At 35.4% G+C, this 22,578-nt stretch overlaps 1 protein-coding gene and 1 long non-coding RNA gene across 2 annotated transcripts; one reads left to right on the top strand and one right to left on the bottom strand.

The window, feature by feature from the left end:
* Positions 1-1,764: 1,764 nt before the first annotated feature.
* Positions 1,765-10,126, bottom strand: LOC144233077 (uncharacterized). Its single transcript, XR_013335586.1, has 3 exons — positions 9,839-10,126; positions 2,783-2,997; positions 1,765-2,389 (listed from the first exon to the last, which is right to left on the bottom strand). It is a non-coding gene; the product is annotated as an uncharacterized LOC144233077 (long non-coding RNA).
* PLSCR5 (phospholipid scramblase family member 5) lies at positions 2,948-21,804 on the top strand. The gene is made up of 8 exons (XM_077765867.1): positions 2,948-3,005; positions 7,773-7,936; positions 13,000-13,042; positions 14,264-14,484; positions 16,369-16,530; positions 18,593-18,754; positions 21,325-21,408; positions 21,490-21,804. The coding sequence occupies exons 1-7, from the start codon at positions 2,993-2,995 to the stop codon at positions 21,361-21,363; spliced, it is 804 nt and encodes a 267-aa protein (XP_077621993.1). The 5' UTR covers positions 2,948-2,992; the 3' UTR covers positions 21,364-21,408; positions 21,490-21,804.
* Positions 21,805-22,578: the final 774 nt, after the last annotated feature.

Below are 22,578 nucleotides of genomic sequence, written 5' to 3'. Positions count from 1 at the left end.
ATCATGACCTGAGCCAAAGTTGGATGTTTAACCAACCGAGCCAGGTGCCCCGCATTATAATGGATTTTAGAAGACATAGTTTCAACTGAATAAAATGTGCTTTGCAATTATACCTCAATATAAATAAAGGGAAACAAATAATTCCTTCTCATTCCACATAGGTATGTATATATTCAATTATATACATACATATGTATATATTTATATATGTATATATTTAACTTTTTAGAACCTATAATTTTATAATAGAATGAAAATAATCATGAAATATTCTTAGAGTTAACTATTCCCTTCCTTGGTCCTTGGTCCTGCCTCAGGCCTGTAGGCTTACATCTTTTTCCATCCCCATCCTTTCCCCAAAGGAGGCTGTTTGAAGCATAATGCAGTTTTTGTCGTAACAGGGAGCTTATCAGTCACTCTGTGAATTTAAATGATGTGCAGTTTCTCCCTTCATACTGAGGGAGACTCTTTTGGTGAGCCTTTTCAGACATGAAAATTTGAGTCAAGTATCTAACCATGAAGTAATTAAATAATGGGGAAAGTTCTAAACAATGATGTAATGTTGACTAAACAGCTCTTCAGAACAGCCGCAATATGTCCTGCAGAAAGGCCATGGGTGGTGGGGGTGATTGCACTGAAATAATGATGCAATTTTTTCTATTTCCTTTTGACTAAAGCTGAAGTTGAGGGTGACCAGAGGCCCTGCTTTTAGAAGGGACAAGGACAGGCAAGGCAGAACACCCCCATGAAATGAGCAATGCCCAGGGAGCGGAGCAGCAGGGCAGGGCTCAAGAGACGGCAGTTTCCTGCGAAGGGGCAGACCCGTTGTCTTGTTTGTTTTCTGACAATTCATTTTTAAGTCTCCTTTTTTGCACTGCTTTCCCCGGGTTTACATCTGTTAGACACTCCCACCTTGTATTGGCTCTACTTTGTGGAATCAAGCCAGCCAATGGGAAAACTACAGCCTGATGGCAAAGGGAAGCTGGTATTGATGCTGCTTGAAACAGTCCAGGGCTTCAAAGCACAAAGCTGAGAGGTCAGGGTGAGCGGTCTGAGCACTGAGCCAAAGAGCAGGGCAGTCCTGATTCTGAGCAGACAGCAAGTGTGAGAAGACGGGGATTGAGGGCACCAAGCAGGTGGAGTTGAATGACCACAGCAACCACAGTGGGAGAGGAGGTGAGGCCCTGGCTGCACGAGCACTTGGTAACAGAACACTTCAATATCCGAGAGGTCCATCACAAGGGTTTGTGACCCTTTCTTCAAGAAAGGCTGGGAAACAGAAAGGAATGGAGAGAAGGGGAAACCTCAGGCTGGTATCTACTGGGCCTTTGAGAAGTAAAAGCAGTATCGGAGCCGTCTTTGGCAGGACAGAGAGAGAAAGCATAAAGAAAGAAATGGGCACTCCCTGTACCACACCAAGTTAGGTGGCCTGAAAGTTCTCCCTTGCGGATTAAATATTGTAAGACTCCCTCAGTCAGTCGTATGACCATATCCAAATACATGGATGGTTGGCCTTATACAGGCCAAAATATGCATTTAATTGGCTTAGATTTTTATCTCAAAATTAGTGCTCTGTAGCAAGTCAAAATTAACTAGTCAATTATGACCATAATTTAAACTACCAGATTTGCTAGTTAGTTAGAAACAACTTAGTTTCTTTGGAATACAGTTTTTTTCAACTGCCAAGGGCAAACAGTAAGAAATATAGGAAACATATAATTTAATTAACATACTAATCATCTTTATTCACTTTTTCAGCAAAATTACAAGTCAGAGAACGGTAGCTCTTCAACCCCAAATACTTCAAAACAACAACAATAAAAAGAAAAATCTCTGCCCAATAAGAAGAACATAAACTTTTGGCTATCAACAACCTGTGGGAATGACTTTATAATTTCTCATTAAAAGCTATCTTTTATCAGGCCACTTAACTATTTTTAAAAGTAGACAGTGTTACTTATAACCCAGTATATCTTGCAAGTTCAACCTTAGCAATTCATGCCATCCACGGCAATTGACTTGAGGAGCAAAATCTCCATGGTCACCTGCATTTAGAAAGATGAGCTGTCTATTCAAGGTTACGGAGTTTTCTTTTTCCCCTCAGTATGCAATACAGTTAAATATCACCAGTGTTTCCATGAACTTTGAGAGGTTATTGAAGGCTTGTATTTTCAAATGTGTCTGATTCATCAGATTCAATTAAATATGAAAATACAGGGGCGCCTGGGTGGCTTAGTCGTCTAAGTGGCCGACTTCGGCTCAGGTCACAATCTCCAGTGAGTTCGAGCCCCGTAGGGATCTGTGCTGATGGCTCGGAGCCTGAGCCTGCTTAGAATTCTGTGTCTCCTTCTCTCTCTGCCTCTCCCCTGCTGACGGTCTGTCTCTCTGTCTTTCAAAAATAAATAAATGTTAAAAAAAATGAAAATGAAAATACAGATTTATTTATTACATAAATAGTTAGGGATAATCTACTTCCTGCTTATTTGCTTTTGGGGGAGAGAACATGAAAAAAATCCCAAGAGAAAAATAATACTGAAGTTCAAACATTTTCAAACTATAAAATATTATATTTAGAACTATTAGGAACTTACAAAGGATAGAAGAATGTATCATAAAAAAAGAAAAATGTGTCATAGACTCTGGCACAGAAGTTTTCTAGGAAAATAAAAATTTCTTTTATTTCTTAAAAATAAGACTCTTAAAATGAGTCTTCCTTCCTGGTTTTTATTATTTTTAAATTGTTCCTTCAGCCACCAAGAGATGGTTTCTGAGTAGTGCTTACCTTTGGTGATAGCTTTGTCTCCCCCTGTTGTCCAAAGTGATACATCACTCTGGAAACAAGACGCTCACTTCCTCTGTTATTTGTAAGCTGACATGAAGTAGACAGACACCTTCTGAAGTTTTATGCATGCTGTGTTTTTTCTTCTTGCTGCAATAAGAAAAGCCTTTCTTTTAACCTGGCTGCCTTTGAAGAAGTGACTCAGACATCCTCATGGCCTGTAAAGGTAAGAGTAAATAGAGCCAGCTAATAAATTTTTCCTTATTTATGACTAAAAATATGCAGTTGTAGGGATGTTATAATCAGTGAGATTGATACTTTAAAACCTGTCACTTATCACTTTTGACCACTGGAATTTTTAACTTCAAGGAGCTTGTTCCATTAAAAAACAAACAAACAAAAAAAACCCACTACCTGATTGAATGCAAAAGTTAAGATACAAACAATGTTTTAGTTATCATGAATATAAACATAATGAATTAATAAGAAAAGCTGCATAGCAGAATTTAGAAGGGCAATATTTAATGCCAAACACAAGGACAGGCTGATATTCCAAGTTTAAAGGGATTTGGAGAAAACTTTTCACACATAAGTCAAAAAGTGTTACAGTTCAATATTTTTAAACATCCTATTTGTTGTTTAAGATGTGTGATAAACTCATTTATTATAAAGAATTCAATATGTGTTATTGGTAAATTCTAATAAACGTACTGGACTAATAGTAAATATTTCTGAGCAACAATCTTTCAAAAGTTCTTTGACAGTAAATTATATATAAAAAAACAAACAGAAAATAAATAATTTAAATAAGCAGATTAATTAGGGATTTTGTAGGAGGAGCTGGGAATTTTCTCAAGTCCCTACAAGTACATAAATATCATTAGTGCTGTTTAAATAACTTCTCAAAAGACAAGAGATATGGATTTTTTTTAAGTAATGAGTTTTAACCTCACTAAAACCACTTGTGAAATTATATAAATTGAAATTATAATGTGTTTTCATTTCATTATCAGAACAAACCATTAAACTCTAGCCTATAATAAAAATTTTTAGCATGAAGCATGATGATTAGTATAATTGGATGACACCTTTCGACCTAATCATAAACAGGAGAAGAGAGTCCACCAATTTAAAATATCCTAAATTAAATTAATGAAGTATTCAAAGAAGCACATATGCTTATATACACTTTTGGATGCTATTTAATATGGAACAGAGGAGGTAATCTTTTCATTTTTCTTCAACATTTAAAGTATACCAGTCCCTGAGTATCACAGAGAAAGCTCAAACCAACTGTAAAATATAGACATGAAACAACAAAATCATGAATTTTAATATATTGTGTGTCTCATTTTTATACTTGAAGATGAACTAAAAAAATCTTGACAAGTCTTTTCTTTCATTGAAGACTGACACTAACAGTTAATCCAAAACACTTCATCACTTTATACGAGTTACAGCAACAACAGTAGTCTGTAAGGTAAAGAGTTGCAGAGTATGTGAAATATTTATAAGCTAGTTATACATTTTTAAAAGAGTAGATAGAAATTCAAAGCCAGATAGAAATTCAAAGGAGTTCCATCTTTATCTGGTGGTCTGAGTCTTTGAAGAAACTTGTGACTGGAAAGCAATAGTAAGATCAAAATATGATTAATCTACAAAAAAAGCAGTGATGTTCAGTAATGATAAAGACTCACCACTAAACTTAGAGGCAAAACTTCAGATGGAAAACCAATACTCCTGCAACCTACTCCAAATAGCACATGGAGTGGGCAAAACATCTGTTAGAGACTCTATTCTATTTAAAAGAAATGAAAATGAAGCTTCCTTTTGAATCAGAAATCTAGTTTGAGGGGGCAAGTCAGATTATCATCATTACTTAAAACTTTTGGTAGACAGGGGCGCCTAGGTGGCTCAGTCTGTTATGTGTCTGACTTCGGCTCAGGTCATGATCCTGGGTTTTTTTTTGTTTGTTTGTTTTTGTTTGTGAGTTTGAGTCCCACATTGGGCTCTGTGCTGACATTTTGGAGCCTGGAGCCTTCTTTGGATTCTGGATCTCCTTCTCTCTCTACCCCTCCCCTGCTCTCACTCGGTCTCTCTCTCCCTCAAAATAAACACTGAAAAAAAAAAAGACCATTTTGGTAGACAGATTTCTTCAATTATGTTGCAGGACATTATGTACAATATCATGGATGTACTCTGGCCGATGAACTGTATAGGCAATTATTATTTTCCAAGGGAATGCAGGGTAATTGTATAGTTCACACATTTTGTGGGCAGTTCAATCAGCACCTCTAAACCAAAGGACAGTCTGAATACTAGATGCCATTAGCACTGAAGAAATATTTGTGTGGTCAGGAGTCCCGTGGTCTAGTATAAATAAACACAATTTAAGAAAAATTTTGTCCCAAATTTTTAAGTTTGAGAAAAACAAGAGTTTCTAGGATAATCTAAACTGAACAGGAGATATCTCTAAGAGCTGCTCCAATATGAACTGAAATCCCAGAAAAGGAAGCACGTGATGTCACAGCAGTGATCCCAAGTGAGACTCCACTCAGACTTTGGATGTGATCTTGCCCTGGGCCCCAAATACACTACTGTTTCTGGACCTGTTATGAGATCTAAGGACCCAAAGACCTTGGTACAGCCAAGGTCTGTGTACAGCCACACACAAGAAACTCAATCAATAGTCTGCATTTCATCACAGCAAACATAGCTTACAAGATAAAATGGGAGTAATTTGCTAATCTTTCTAACAATAAAATTGATGAGAGAGAATCTAATAATCTTCTGCGAGCTATTATTAGAAATTGATCCCTTGGTGGTGCCTGGGTGGCTCAATCGGTTAAATGTCCAATTTTGGCTTAGGTCAGGGTCTCACAGCTTGTTAAGTTGGAACCCCACATCAGGCTTTGTGCTGACAACATGGAGCCTGCCTCAGATCCTGTTTCCTTCTCTCTCTCTGCCCCACCCCCAGCTCGCTTTCTCCCTCTCTCTCTCAAAGGTTGAGAGAGTAATGTTTAAGTAAACACTACAAACATTTTAAAAATTGATCCCTATATATGCTTTTTTTAATAGAAGGATAACATGTGTAAAGTGCATAAAGAGCACAAAACTTAAGTACATTATTTTTTTAAGTGGGCTCGCCCCACATAGGGCTTAAACTCCTGACTGTAAGATCAAGATCTGAGCTGAGATCCAGAGTCAGAAACTCAACCGAATGAACCACCCAAGTGCCCCAGGTTTATTTTTTAAACAAAGAGCATTTGCAACCACCAACAAAATTAAGATATAGAACATTTTTGGCACTTCAAAAAGTTCCCTTTCTGGCCATAGTCCTACACCTCCACATTCAGGATGAACTTCTGTCTGCAATTTTATCATTATGAACTAGTTTTCCCTACATCACAGTTTTGCCTCTCTTTTTCTTTGGAAACTGGAAACAGTTTATGTCAATGTTCAAAGGATCATTCATTGGATGCTCATGTTCCTTCACCAGTTTGTTGTTGGTTTTTAATCCTTCTCCAAGAACTCATTCACGCTATGCTTGAATTCTCTTAATAGTGGAGAACTTACTATCTCCAAAGGAAACAGTCCTTTCTTCCCATTTATTTTTTAGAGATTTAAAGAATTCTAAAAACTACACCCCCACATACATACAACTTACCCAGATTTGGTATCAGTGCTGAAGGAAGGCCATTCTAATCTACTGAGAATTATATAGATGTCACTGCAACTGTAATATATGTTCAGTGAGGGTACTTTTCCAAATCTGTGTGCAGCTGTTTTAAATTTCTTCCTTAGAGTAGACCAGAATAATTTTCCTTGTCCTTCCCATTCATATGTCCTTAGAATAGTGTCAATAATTTGTTTTCATAATGGCCCCTTAATATTTGAAAATAACTATCATGAATCTTGATGCATACCTATGCTCAAACTAAGACAGCATAGTGTTGTCAGACTAAATGAATGCAGATGTGAGAACTCCAATAATTTATGGATTAATAAACATGAAGAGTAAAATCTCTGATAGTCTTTCGGAAAAGAAAATGGTATTCAATTAGGTAGTAATCCAAATGGCAGTCATGTGAAAAGAAAAAGAAAAAATAATAGAAGGCTGTAATTTATATTTAAAAAAAAAAGACTTTTTCAAGTATTATTAGGGCTTATACATAATACTACACAGGCTCCCAACTAATGCAGCAAATCTCTAAATTTTAAGCTAACAGATAAGTGAAATAGTAACATTTTTGCCTGGTAATAATATAGAAACCAGGTGATTCTCTAAAAGAAATCAAAGCCAAACATTACAGAATTCTGCAATTATTTTATCTTTTGTAACACTGAGTAAGCTACAAAGGGATTCACACTGTCAAAAATTTTGGGGTGCTTTATTTCAAAGTACTGAGAAATCAAAGCTTCATTAGATATTATATTACTCTTAAGCTTATAAATTAGTTTTGAGTGGTATAGCTGAAAAAATAAGCACCTGAATCAAACCTAGCCATAGCAGTAGGATTGATTAAAAGTGATAAAATAGCCTCAGCAATTACAAGGTACCCTCATAATATTTGGGGAAGTGAGACTATGCCTGGAAACTTATGATTCAAAACTTGTGTCTAAGGTTATCCTTTTAGGAGTAGAGAATATCTAGTCCCTTTTACCATTTCACTTTGGGGTTTATAATTTTCCAGCTCTTTGAACAGAAGTTTAACTTGCCTTCCAAAAAAATATCTTTGGAAACCATTTATTTTGCCCAAATTATCCAACATTTTTCTCACAACCACTACTAGCAGCCTTCCACATTCCTTTTCCTCTGGTTTAAGGGGTAACCGTAATGGTAACAGTAAATAGGGAAAATGCAGGAAGGGGTAGTAGAGGGAGGAGACAGGAGATCATTGGTCCTCTGAATTCAGAAGTCACAGATATTATGAGAAACATAAATGAAACGGCCTACATTTAAATATGGGCTGAGATTTTCATTCTCTTGCAGATGCACAGAACCAAAGAAGTAGAGGTCTGCCTGGCTTTCTTCCTGGAGCTCCAGACCCTGAACGCAGCTTTCACCTCTCACTTCCCAGTCCAGAAAACCAAGTGTGGCAGCCAGCTCTCTCTCCGCCAGGCAGCCTCCCTCCTGGGCTAGAATATTTAAGCCAGGTGTTTTTTATCTCTCTATTTCTACACGTTTGCCCCTTAAAATGAACACGAACCTGGTTTCTTGCTTTTCAACTGATGAGGTTTTGGGATGATGACGGGTTTAAAGCTGACAGCCAAGAAAGAATTCTTGAAGATGGCTTTGGTGCAAAAAGGGGATTTTATTAAAGCACAGGAACAGGACTGGTGGGCAGAAAGAGCTGCACTGGGGCTGTGACGGGTAACTAATTACATACCTTCAGGTTGGGAGGGCGTTAGGGATAGAGTAAGTCACTAAGGAGTTTTGGAAGCAAGGTTTCCAGGACCTTGAGGGGCCAGCTGCTATTAGGAAAACACCTTTTATTACAGTTTAGTAAAACCTCAGTCATGATACCCTTCAGGTGTGTATCAGGGAGCCATAACCTTGGAGTATGATTGCCGCATATATGTATCTTGGGGAAGCTGAGAAAAAGGTAGTTTCCAAAGGAATTTTTATATGTTAAAGTAGACTGACAAGATCCTGGGGGGGTCAGGATAATGTTAAATCAAGATTCCCTTTTGCCCCCAGCGAAGTGTCATCATTAAAGCAGCTGAGCTCCTACAGGGAGTTCACTCTGCTAGTTTTAAGGACTACTCAGTGGGCCATAGCGGTAAGGGAATTTAATTTTTCATTTGCCTTAGTTTCCCACATCACCATGGCAAGCACTTAAACCCCTTCCCTTTGTTCTTGGGTAGCCAGGAGTGTCAGAGGAATATCACACATATTCCACATGGGGGTGGGGATGCTAGCTTGTACTTTGCCCTCAGTTTGCATTATGCCCCCTCATCATCAACCAAGGTTGAAGGACTTCAACAAATAATTTATTGAAGTGAGAAAAGCATAAATCATGAAGTTATGGGAAAACATTTATTTCTATTATTTGGAAAGAAATTCATTCTCTTTTATTTCCACTTCTATTTTTCTTATTTGGCATAGTGATGACACTAAACATTTTTGATGGAGCCATTTAACACATTTATCCTCCTTCTGCTCTTTGCTCAAGGTAGAAACAAATGTACCCTCAAGGAATTGTCTAACATGTCTCGTCACCTACAGCTATTTAATTAAAGAATATTTATTGAGTACTTGCCGCAATCAAAACATATAAAAAGTATAAAACCTAGTCCCTCTCACTCAAACGCTCTGTAACTTAATTGGCATGCAAAAAGTGTTGACAAAAAGTGCTAGGCAATGTACTTAAGCCAAATAAACACACAGTTGTAATGTGTACAGGTGCATAGAGCAGAGAAAGGTTGTTAAGGATCTAAGTACTCAAGAGAGACCTCCGTAATTATCTGAGAATTCAGTGTCCTCAACTGAATCTCAAAAGAGGACTATAAATCCAAGGAACGGAAGTCACCACCAAGTTAACATCATTGTCTCTAGTACTGTTGCATCTTCAGGTCGATTTGCTTAAAAGATCATATTACTATTAGATTTTGGACTATTAGTCATTGGATGGTAAGCAGTGATTAAAGCCCTATAATAAATCAATCAAAAAAATACCATCATCTGAACTATGTGGCACACAAAGAACAATTATATTTTTATATATTAGTGTTGCTTTCGTATCTTATCCTATGAAAGATCAGAAATACACTGATATTGAGATGTCAGCACATCTGCTGCAATTTTCAGCTTGTTTGGCATTCTTTCAAACTATAAAGTCTATCTCCTTTATCAAAATCAAATCTCTGTGTTAATTCCCTTAAGGTACAAGAGATTCCTGTTATGCCTGATAGGGTTTAAGCTGCACGCAGCATATGTTCCTGGGAAAATGTTTATAATTGCAGATGCCTTCTCCAGAAACCCACTGGCAGACAAATGTACTACAGAGACTGGAGAGCTCAGGGAGATATGTAAAAAAGCTGGAAAAGCTAACCTACCATCTTCCATCTGCAGAAAGGATCAGCTGTAATAGCTGACTAGAGTTGATTAACTGCTGCAAGCTGTTTGGGAATGTTGTCAGACAAGGTTTTGCCAAGTATAAAAGTGATATAGCAGTGCCAGAGGGCTGAGGTTTGATGATCACATATGGTCATCACATATTCTTCTTCCATCCATGAATGATGACACACCCGGAGCCAGATGCTTGACATGAATACATTTTTTTTTTACATTCCATAAATAGAGATGTGAACCCAGTGGCTTCAGTTCTAAAATGAAGTCAATTTTCCATACCTATACCTCTGGTGATCTATTTCAGAAAACAAAAAGATGCCACAAACTCGTGAATATTTTACTTCAAAGGGAAAGATAAGTCATTCACTTTGTACTAAAAGAACACTTACTCGCTTTAAAGCAGTGTACTTAAACAGGGTAAATGACCATTTTAAACGTTTTGTACCACAAGTCTGGAAGAGTTATACACATAAAATGAATTTTTATGTGTTAAATTCTTTCTAAAACTATAAGAATTAAATAAAATCATGAACATTTGGAAATAGTAAATTCTTCAGTAAACAGGAAAATACACAAAATCCTTCTAAATTAAAAAAAACACAGTAAAAATTTAAAAACACATCAATTCTCCTTTAATCAAGCCTGTCCAATGACTAATGGAAATAAGATTTTCATTAACAATTTGAAAATAAATTTTCAGATATGTATATAAATATATGAATGCATATACACACATGTACACGTGTATACATAGATGTGTATGCACTATGTAGATATATATGTATGGATATGTGCATACATTTATGTTGTTCATTTAAACCTGAAAATAAACCGAATAGATTATCTCTCTGGATTACCACGTTCATGATAGGTAATATCATTTTATACTATTAGTGTCAAAACAAAGGATAATTATTATAATTTAGTCACCTATAGGTAAGAGTAGTGAATTAAGTCTACAAAGACACATGTATAGATCCTATTTATTCAGAAGTATATATACGAAATGGAATCACTGATACCTGTAAACCTGATAAATTATACATAAGAATTTATTCTTAAGCTCTATGTCCAAGGCCGTTGTTAGATTTCCATCCTAGGGCTTTCATACTTGAGAACTTCACTTGCCCTGACACCTGAATACATGATCCAATCTGTCTAAAGTTTCCAAGAATTCCTAGTCCATCAAATAATAGCAGAGAGTAGAAAGGGCTCATTTGGAGCATAGTTTATAAGTGGCCTAGCACTACTTAAAAAAAAAAAAAACAAAACTGCAGGAACAAAGCAAAACCCTCAAATCCAGGAGTTTTGCCCAGAGACAGATCAAATCAAATGTTATTACAGAGGTTGGGGTGAGTGTAAGGGTAGAGAAAATCAGAAGGAGAGGTTCAGAAGTTCCACAGTATCACTTAAGAATTGTTTATCCCAGTTCCTAAGATTTGTTTAGTGATGCCAGTACAACAACAGAGTAGAAATCATGTCAAAATTGGTAGAAGTACAATGTAGGTTCAAGTCCCATCCCAGCCATTTACAAGCTCTGTGATCCTGGGCAAACTGCTTAATCTTTCTGAGATTGTTTTGTCACGGGTAAAATAAAAGGATGCCTATGTCTCTAAGTTTTTGTGAGGATTACATCAAACACTATGTCAAAATATCTACCACAAGGACTACCTCATGGTAGTCATTAAATAAACAACTGCTATTATTAGAAGGCAGAGAGGTAGAACTTACCTTTCCAGAATGGATCTCAGTTGATAGTCTCTAAATTTCAGGACTAAAACTTGATCCATGGCACCAACATTGAAGTTCCTAATTCAGACCTTAGTCTTGTCCCCAAAACTCTTTTCCGTCCCTAACTTACCACTAATGGATCCACCCCTAAATAATCACGGATATCCTTTGTGACCTTTCTCTCAACCCTCCATTTTTGTCAAAGAGAACAGAACTAACAGTAGTACACTATGAAAGACTGATTCTAATATTTAAAAATTTCCACAATTGTGAAAATAGGTTTTAGAATATCTTAAATCATAAACTGTTTATGGAAAACATTTTTCGTGAACCTTAAAAAAAGGCCCCATGCACTCTTTTACCAATAATAAAATATAAATAGAAAACATTTAGTTTTACCTGTACCTCCGGATATACAAGGAGAATGAAGGAAATGATGTAACATCAACTTTTCCCGGGCTTGGAATGCCCAATCAATACCAGATATTACTAATGACTATTTCAGTTTTTAAGCATTACCAGTGAGTTTATTAATATGAAGGGAGAATAAAGTGAAGAAAGTTTAGAGGTGAAATAGAAAAGAAAGTGTCAGAAAAGTAAACTAGTGTCCGGGTTCACTAGTTTACCTTAGTAAAAATTCATTCTAACAATATATTTTAATACTCCCTTTAAAAATTTGCACTGGATACTTTTCAATATAGTCATTTCTCAGCACTCTGTAGATACTTTATCTCTGTAAACGAACTTCATTTTAATTACATAAAGCAACTTTTATTATATCAGCTATTAGTGGCATCACTTATTCTGCTAAAATGGGTATTTTGTTGGCATCAGCAGGATTTCTGTTTTTTTGTTTTCTAATCCAAAGAAAGGCATGAGTGAGAATAATTTATAAAATAACCTCTTCTCAGCATTCACAAAGACATTTTATAGCTATGAGGAATGAGTTGAGAGTGAATGAGAAGTTAGGCAGGATGGAGAGGAAAGGTCTCCATTCAGGCATTCAGCTCACTGATGTTTTACTTCATCTCCTTTAAAAAAATGAATTTTAAACCTTTTTAGGCATCATTATTTAGAGACTGTTTTAAAATCAGTCAATAAGTATTGTTTCCAAGAGTTACTCTTTTATCCCTTTATCACAGAAAGAACACAAAATTAACCATAGTTCTTATTCTTATCCTTGGCATTTCTGCCTTGGAATTTTCAGGGCTCTTGTAATTTTTTAAAAATTTTACTTGAATAAAAAATGAATCTTCTTTTTCATTATAAAGTGTGAGCAGTTTTCAACCATTTTCCTGGTAGAGAACATGGAAATTAATGATGTCATGTGATGAGCAGATTAATAGTAATATCTCCAAGGGTTTTCAAAGTGTGATGTAATACTTTTTATTTCCTTTATGTCATTCTTTAACAGTTAGACCTGATAATTATACACCAGCAGGTGGAGTTTCTTGGAAGTAAGTATATTATATTCTATATGTATTAAAATCATTAAAAATATTTTAGGCTTCAGAAATTTTATTACATTTAAATATCTTATAAACAATACTGTTAAATGTTGAGGACAAAATTGGATCAAAAGCATCAGTAAGTCACGGTGCCTGGGTGGCTTAGTAGGTTAAGTGTCTGCCTTTATGATCTCATAATTCATGAGTTCAAGCCCCGTGTTGGACTCTGTGCTGACAGCTCAGCACGTGGAACCTGTTTTGGATTCTGTGTCTTCCTCTCTCTCTGCTCCTCCCCCTCTCTGTCTCTCAAAAATTAATAAGCATTAATTTTTTTAAAAAAAGATCAGTAGGTCTACTGTTTAAAATAAATATTTGAAGTGAACTGTCAGTCTGATATAGCTAAACCTATAAGCATGAACTCTCCAACAAATCTTTGGTAATATTATTATCAGGAATCTAACATTTTTATCTTAAAATAATAAAAGATTTTATCATTTCCATGCTTGGTAACAATTTATATTTTCTTAATAATTTCATAAATGGAAATCAAGGTTGAGACTAAGTGACAAAAACCTATTCTACTCTTGAAACTAATATTACACTATATGTTAACTAGCTGGAATTTAAATAAAAACTTGAAACAAAAATGATAAATAACAAAAACCCATCGAACAAAATTTGATATTTTATCATTTGCCAGTGATTCATCAAATGGCATGTTATTTAATAGTACACAGATTTTCAAAGATCACTGACTGAATTCAAATTAACTACTTTTTGTCCTTAAATTTTCTTTATCTAAAATATGTCAAAATCATAATACACAGATAGCAAGATAACTCGCAGCCAAATAGATTTTAAACAAAATCATTACTATGCTGCGAGTCATCCCAGTAAATTCCACAGCAGTGATAGAATTATTATTTGAGGATTCCATTCTTCACAGCCTTGCTTCGTTAGTTGAAAAGTGGAGCTACATGTTCCCAATAAGTCATATATCTGGAATCAAAATTTAATCATCACACAGCTTTGCTCTCAATTTACTTTGATTTCCATAGCTAAGTCCTCAAAGTTTAGAGCATGGAAGTAGAGTTGGGTGAAGAAGATACCACATACTTAATCATTAGCTACTGTATTTTCTTTTAATAACACTACCCCTTTTACTTATTTAAAGATTTAATACTAGGCAATAGGATTGTTCTGGTAATTTTCTTTTTCTCTTCCCCTTAGTGATACTTGGCACTGAGACCTCCAACAAATATGAGATTAAAAACAGTTTGGGACAAAGAATTTACTTTGCAGTGGAGGAAAGCATCTGCTTCAATCGTACTTTCTGTTCTACGCTTCGAGCTTGCACTCTGAAGGTCATGGATAACTCAGGTCGGGAGGTGATTACAGTAAACAGACCGTTGAGGTGTAACAGCTGCTGGTGCCCTTTCTACCTGCAAGAGGTTAGTCACTGGCTCTGGGTGTACTTTTATTTTTCTACATTTGAAAATGTTGGCAATAATTTATTTAACAAATGGCATTCATTTGGGGCTATAAGGCAATTCACCTATTAGTTGCGCCTTAGGGTCCAAATAGCTTAAGGGCTGTGGTTCACAGCCCTTAGTTTTAGTACAGAATCTCACATTCGATTCATTCATTTATGACAAACTTCAAACTTTGGTAAAGACTATGTTATTGTTCTGAAGGGAATCATTTCCTTATTTTATTCTAATATATAATAGATTTTCATCATTATCTAATAGATCTATAACTTTCACTGACAAAATGCAGTTAAGTTGATATGGAGCCTTAACTTATTTTGATATCTTTGGTATCATAACATCTCTATGAGCTAGAAAGAATAGGTTTTACTCTTCACATTTAGCAATGGAGGAAACTAGGGCTTAGAGAGCAGAGGTAACTTACCTACAATCACACATCCAGGAACTAAATCATGAATGGGGCTTGATCCAGGTTCCTTATTCAAGCCCAAGTACTCTACTTAGCACAATGAGAAATAAATGTTAATATAGGTGGGAGTTAATTAGGGAAGTTTCTGGAATATATATTGAAGCTAATTCTCCAACTATTTATAGGCAATTACCTGGCTAAGTAATAAAATGGCTAGATACTCATACATGGTGTCCAAGAATTTCCATCCTCCTACTAAGGATATTTAAGATCTAATATCCTTTAAGATGGTATAGTCAGTATAATATATTCATTTGAATGTTTCTGATAATTGATGGTTTATTTCATAGTAGTCCAATATCACATATGTTAAAAATAAGATGTATTTGATATCCACTAAGAATTTTTTAAAATTTGGTCAAAATCAAGCCAATTATTTTAAACGTGATCCCAGAACAAATGTATATAATTCTTTCTTTTCAGTTTTTTTTTTATTTTAAGTGTAATTGACATACAATGTTACATTAGCTTCAGGCATACAATTTAGTGATTTGACAAGTCAAATCTATATAATTCTAGGTACTCTTGTTGAATCCACCTTTGTTGATCCAAGAGCACTGCAGACATACACATATATGAACTTAATAAATTTCAAAAAAAAGACAAAAGGAAAACAGATTATAAGGAGTTGGTTTGATTTAAAAGCAAACAATTGTCACTATTTTTACCCACCTCTGGCTTATTTCACAACAGACTTGGTTTGACTATATAAACATGTTGAAATACAATATGATGAAAAATAAAGAAATTAAGGGAATGAAGGTAATGGGGTACAGTACTAAAGTAAAGCCTAAAAATGCAATTACAAGTCTATCACACTTTGGAAGAAGTGAAACAGAAATCAAATTGGTGTGTAAAACTGTAACTTCACATGAAGCATTTGTTTTTAATTGAACACAAAGAAGCTAGAAGTTGACAGCCTGAAGGGCAAACAATCATGAATAGTTAATAACTGGTAAGTGAGAGTTAAAAATAGATGTGTGTTGTGGCACCACATTAGAGGGAGCGGATTGGAAATACCTCACAGGAAACAATGCTTAACCAACTGCCACACACGGAACAAAATGGCAAGGAAGCCAATATCCCAGGGTCAGAAGACAGTTCTGGGATAGGTTCTCTTTAGGAAAGTAAGATCAAAGACATGAATTTTTAGTGAATAATGACAAACAAATACCTATATAGTGAATTTCTTTGTTTCTATAAAATATCAAGAAAATCCACTATTGTGCTTCCTTAGAAGCAGATATTTAGAATATTTTGTAGAATGCAAAAATAAACTTTATAAAAGTTACTGTTTAGAAGGAAATTGACTTGTTCTAAAATTAAAATACAATAACCATAGAAAAATCTTATTTTATTATTATCTCTTCTTGCAGTTAGAAATTCAAGCCCCTCCTGGTACTATAGTTGGTTATGTTGCACAGAAGTGGGACCCCTTTCTGCCTAAATTCACAATCCAAAATGCAAACAAAGAAGATATTTTGAAAATTGTTGGTCCTTGTGCAACATGTGGCTGTTTTGGCGATGTGGATTTTGAGGTATGGTTGACAGAGTGAAGGAAGTTTTCACTTAGGTCCTGATTGTTTGCAACATAAGTCAATGTTAAAATATTCAAATCATGAAATGTATCTGAAATAAATTTAGAAAATAATATATTTGGGAAATAAGGTAATAAGCCTATATTGTGTGTGCCAATTAGAACTCATAATTTCAGAGATACTAAGTTCAAGTTAAAAAAAATACTAAGGAGCACCTGGGGGGCTCAGTTGGTTTAGCATCAGGTCAGGATCTCATGGTTCCTGAGTTTGAGCCCTAAATCGGGCTCTGCACTGATAGTGTGGTGCCTGCTTTGGACTCTTTGTCTCCCTCTCTCTCTCTGCCCCTCCCCCACTCGCATTCTCTCCCTCTCTCAAAAATAAATAAACTTAGAAAAGAGTAAGAAAATAAAAATAAAGAACATACTAAAACGTCTTTGATTTATGTGGAATTACAGCACCCATGGTATAAAGTAAATATATATTAGTTTAGAATCACCCTACGTTTTATCATCTTTCCTATAGCTCTGGTGGTAACATATCCTACTTCAGATCTCATCTAAGAAGTACATTCCATTAAAACATCACTCATTTAAAAGACTTGCTAAGTTCATTTTATAAAACAATCTACATTTACATAAACATTTTTGTATAAACTCAATGTTAAAAAACTATTAATAGGTAGTTGCAAATTCAATTGTGCAATATGAACTGTGTTAACTGCTTTTCCTATAAATACCTTTTAGGCAAAGGAGAGCTAATTTTTTTTTAATTCTTTTGTTTTTACATTTATTTACTTTTAAGAGACAGAGTGAGAGAGAGTGTGAGCAGAGGAGGGGCAGAGAGAGAAGGAGACACAGAATCCGAAGAAGGCTCCAGGCTCTGAGCAAGCGTTCCCACAAACTGTGAGATCATGACCTGGGCCAAAGTTGGACACCTAACCGACTGAGCCACCCAAGCGTCCCAAATGAGAGCTAATTTAAAGTGTCTATTTATTATTCATCTCTTCCTTCATTCATACATTCATGTATATCCCACCTAGGACATTCAGTTTGAGGAACTTTAGGGACCACTATTTACCTCAAACATGATGGAAATTTTACAAAGTGAACTGTTCTAACTCCACCCCACTCCAAAAGGACTTGGCAAGCTTTCCTAAGACTAAAAGCTAAAAATATGCCCTATGATTGAGAAATAAAAGTTTTAGTAAAGGTATATATGGATATCCTAAGTAACCTTCTCTATTTCTATCTTTTCCCACTATACACAAAGTGAAATTTTATATTGAATCCTTTCAGCCTTTAAATGGGAAAGAGGGCAAGCAAATGAATAGTTGATAAAGTTTAACTGTAGTCTTCTTCTAGCTGAGAAGGACTATAGATTTTTTATGTCACATTAGTCTGAACTTCCTGTGNTTTTTTTTTTTTTTTTTTTAGTGAAAAAGAGGACTTAGGTTTAGTTATGAAGGAATGCCCTAGTAAATTTTGGAGTATAATATAAATATGAGATTAAGCAATGGCTGATAATATTTAAATGTTAGTAATTCTAAAATCTTAACAATAAAGATTTAAAGTTTACAAATTGTACTTATAAATGAATTTCTTCTAAAAGTCTTTTCTCAAATCTTTATCAAAAATATTTTCTTTTTCTTTTTTTTCATTTTGTTGTTGCTGTTTTTATTGAAGTATTGAGGTTTAAAATCTGGACTTACGGTAATGGAATTACCTTCAAAGTCAGACGATGTAATTGAGACTATGTACCTGCTGCCATCTTGTGGTAGCCTGGCCTTAATTATTTATTGCTTTTATTTTCTCAATCTGCATACAAAAAGCAAGAAAAAAAAGAATTATGATAGATCAAAAAATTGTCAGAAAAGCAAAATTCCTGAAGAGTAAACTAAAAAGTTAAATCTATGAACTTATGCTTATATACAGGAATGAATGACAGAATTGTCATTTACAGATGATGAATAAAATAATTCATATCTCTTGAAGTAAACATACTAAGATACGTAAAACCATTCATTTCACCTTCAGATTTAACATCTCTTATTTTCTTTTCAAAGGTGAAGACCATTAATGAAAAACTTACAATTGGGAAGATTTCAAAGTACTGGTCAGGATTTGTAAATGACGTCTTTACCAATGCTGACAACTTCGGAATTCATGTGCCTGCAGATATAGATGTGACAGTCAAAGCAGCAATGATTGGTGCTTGTTTTCTCTTTGTAAGTATGGTCTTTTTTAAACTTATTTTTTATTTTAGAGACAGAGAGCATGTATGAGCCAGGGAGAAGGGCAAAAAGAGAGAATCTTACGCAGGCTCCATGCTCACTGTGGAGCCCAACTTGGGACTCAATCCCACAACCTTAGGCCAAAATCAAGAGTCTGACACATGACCAACTGAGCCAATCAGGCACCCCTGTAAGTATGGTCTTAAAAGCAGATGAGTGATTTATTTCTCACCCTTTCCTTGTTAATCACTATAGAGCCAATCTCATTTTACACGGCACTATGTTTATTCCAAGGAGGCTTAGGCATAGAAGGCTAATTTGAGACCAGATCTTCAGAAGTCAGAATTTAGGAGCCTGCATTTCTAATAGAAAGCCCTTCTCCACTGACCCTTATACATGATCTTTCTCAAGAATTGGTTCCCTGTTGGGGCACCTGGATTGCTCAGTGGAGTAAGCTTCAACTTCGGCTCAGGACATGATCTTGCAGTTAGTGTGTTTGAGCCCCACATCAGGCTCTGTGCTGACAGCTCAGAGCTGGAGCCTGCTTCAGATCTGGGCCTCTCTGCCCCTTCCCTGTTCATGTTCTGTCTTTCTCTCTCAAAAATGAATAAATATTAAAAAAATTTAAAGAAAAAAAAGAAGTGGTGCCCTGTCATGTCCTACTCATCATTTCTTCAAAATCCTAATTAATCCTTCTCTTTCAATTTCAATTTCAATTTTTAGCTCATTTTCACGTTCATTGAAAAAATATGTAAATATCACATTATTTATCCTGGGTAAATTTCAGAACTGTTTCATTGTTTAACAACGAACTAAGTGACATTCAGAATGTGAAAAGTACATTTTTCTTCCTTTCCAACATGAACATGGATACATGAATTCACAGGGATGAGTTAATATTTAACAGTTTCCATTATTACAAAGACATTAGGTCTTTGTCCTTTCTTTCCAACTTAAGATTTCATTAAAAACATTTTCTTCCTGGTGTGGAGATTGGTGATAAGAGAACAGAAGTCAAGTAACACCTATGCCGAATGTTTGGCCACCTCCTATTCCTGGTATTTCCTCTAATATCTCCCTCACACACATACACACCCTTTTCCCAATACCTTTATTTGGCCTTACTGAAAAACAGATCATCTTGGAGCTCCTGGGTAACTCAGGCGGTTAAGCATCTGACACCTGATTGTGGCTCAGATTGTGGCTCAGGTCATGATCTCAGGAACCGTAAGTTCTGTGCTCTGTGCTGACAGAGTGGAGTCTGCTTGGGATTCTCTGTCTCCTTCTTTCTCTGTCCCTCCCCTGCTCATGTTCTTTCTCTCTCTTTCAAAATAGATAAATACACATTAAACATTTTTTAAAAAATAAAAAACAGATCATCTTTAATCTGCCCTACCCACTTATATTATTTAACAAACAGTAAAATGTACTGTCAACAATTCACTATGCACTATAAATTGGAGAAGCATTGATCCAGATAACATCCCAATAATCTGAGAAGTTAACTTTTTAACTCCATTGTCTCAGGGAGAAACATACTTACTGAGAATATTTAATGCTCCCGTCCATTTCCTCTTTCTTTTCCTTTTTACCATAATATTATAAAACATTTGCACTTTTTTGGGGGCTACTATAGCTTTTAAAACAATTTCTCACATGTATTAGATAACTTCATCGATACAAGATAAATTACTTACTTCTACATATAATCTGGTAGGCAGAATTATGTTTTTAATTTTTAACATTTTTAATGTTTTTATTTATTTTTGAGAGAGAGAGAGACAGAATGCAAGCAGGGGAGGGGCAGAGAGAGAGAAGGAGACACAGAATCTGAATGAAGCAGGCTCTAGGCTCCGAGCTGTCAGCACAAAGCCCAATGTGGGGCTCGAACTCCTGAACAAACTCATGACCTGGGCCAAAGCCAAACACTTGTTGGACCGAGCCACCCAGATATCCCATGCTTTTCATTTTTAAATACCGTGTCCATTTTATTAGCTTGTGTTGAGAGAGAGACCATCAAAAAGCAGCTGGTATGAGAAAGCCCTGATCCAAACAGCAAAATTCACAAGTATTACCGAATTTTTAGTCTTCTCTGGTTTGAGGCTACCACTCCATAACCCAAAGCACTAATTACCCTTCACAAGTTCCCTCTGGTATAGTTTTCAGTACTTCCTCAGATGACTACCTGGTTACCAACCACATAGTCCATGAGGATGTATCTAATACTTGTTCCAAGGTCAGTGTCTATTACAAAGCCCCACACTGACATAGAATGGCCTGCAATTGAAGTCTGCACTGTCCTGATCACCTAAGATTTTGACTGATGATAGACACCCTGCTGATTCAGATAAGATTTCTAAGTAACTTGTACTCTGAAAACTTGATGTGTAAGTGTGATAAAGCTTGAAACTTTTTTGATTTTCCTGTTACTGATAAATCACATATTCCTGGAACACCACTGGGAAACCTAATTGCTTTATATAATCAAAGCTCATGTGTGAGACTCCTGATCTTAATTGTTGCCTTTTTGTAAATTCACTCATCCCCAGTTTATTTATTTGTAGGATTTTATGTTCTTTGAACATTCACTGGCTGGATTATAACAAGCAAGATGACACAAACGATTAAGTATGCAAGAACATGTTTCAGTAAGTGACGTTTAAATGATCTCTTTCCCTTTGAAGATGTCTATATTTGACGCTGTCTAACCCTTTTTCATTTTCTTCTAGAAATCCCTTGGGCTCTGGATTTCATTTCTGAATGGTTTGCATATTTGCTTTTTTGTAACAAATGTTAATTGTTATATTTATTAAAGCATAATGTAATGAAGCAATTATCTGCTTATCAATGCATGTTAGCTAAAGAAAAGATTACTGGCCTGAGCACAGGGTTGCTTTGAGAGACTGTCATTCTTTTTAAGCCTTTTGAAGTTGTTGCATGGGTAAGCATGAAAGATGAGAACTAAGGCTTGCAGCATCACTGATGAAAATTCTATGTTTAGAGAGCACTTTGAAGTTTTTCTGGTACTAAGGCTGGTTACTAATCAAAAGGACTGGATTTCAAAAATATTTTTTCCTAAATAGTCTTTGGACTTTGTTTATTAATATTATTGTAGTGAGAAATTTTTACTTTATATCAGAAAAGCTAAAAGTTGGAAGAATAGTATGTTTATAGTGAGGAGGAAGGTAGATAAAATCAATTGGTTCTAGTGGTAAGGAGCTAATATTTCCAGAAGTGGGCTAATATTTACAAACCCAAGCATGGTGTAAATACATACCCACACCAGACTTAAATGAGCATATAAACAGACTTTTAAGTTAGTAAAAGCAGTGGTATAGAGCAGGAAATTTGTCTATTACAGTGAAAGTTCAATCAGAAAAGGGATCTAGCTAGGGCTCTGAAAAAATGCACAATTCCAGGACTTAAAGATAAGTAATAAAAATAAATAAAACCTTAATACATGAGGCAAATACAGAAGTCAGGGCATACAGTTAATTCAATAATTAATGCCTTCTACTCTAACATTTTTGGAGTCCTCTAGATAACTACATCTAGTTATCCACTCGTTTCCAAAGCCCACACAAGAAGTTCTTAGAATTCCTTTTTTAGGAATGACGATAGTTCTTCCCTTTTCAAAAGGAGGAAACAGACTTGTTTTAAGCAAAGCACCATGTAGCCATTTGGAATTATACAAATATTACCCAAATTATACAAATACTTTAGAATTACACAAATACTACGCAATTTCTAACCACTTACAAAGGTGTTTAGACAAACTTCCAGCAATCTCCTACTTGGTAAAGGACATGTGTTCCAAG

Source organism: Crocuta crocuta, unplaced genomic scaffold (genome assembly GCF_008692635.1).
Source record: "Crocuta crocuta isolate KB4526 unplaced genomic scaffold, BGI_CrCroc_1.0 scaffold54, whole genome shotgun sequence".
Taxonomy (NCBI): Eukaryota; Metazoa; Chordata; class Mammalia; order Carnivora; family Hyaenidae; genus Crocuta; species Crocuta crocuta.
This window is presented reverse-complemented; position numbering and strand designations above follow the sequence as displayed.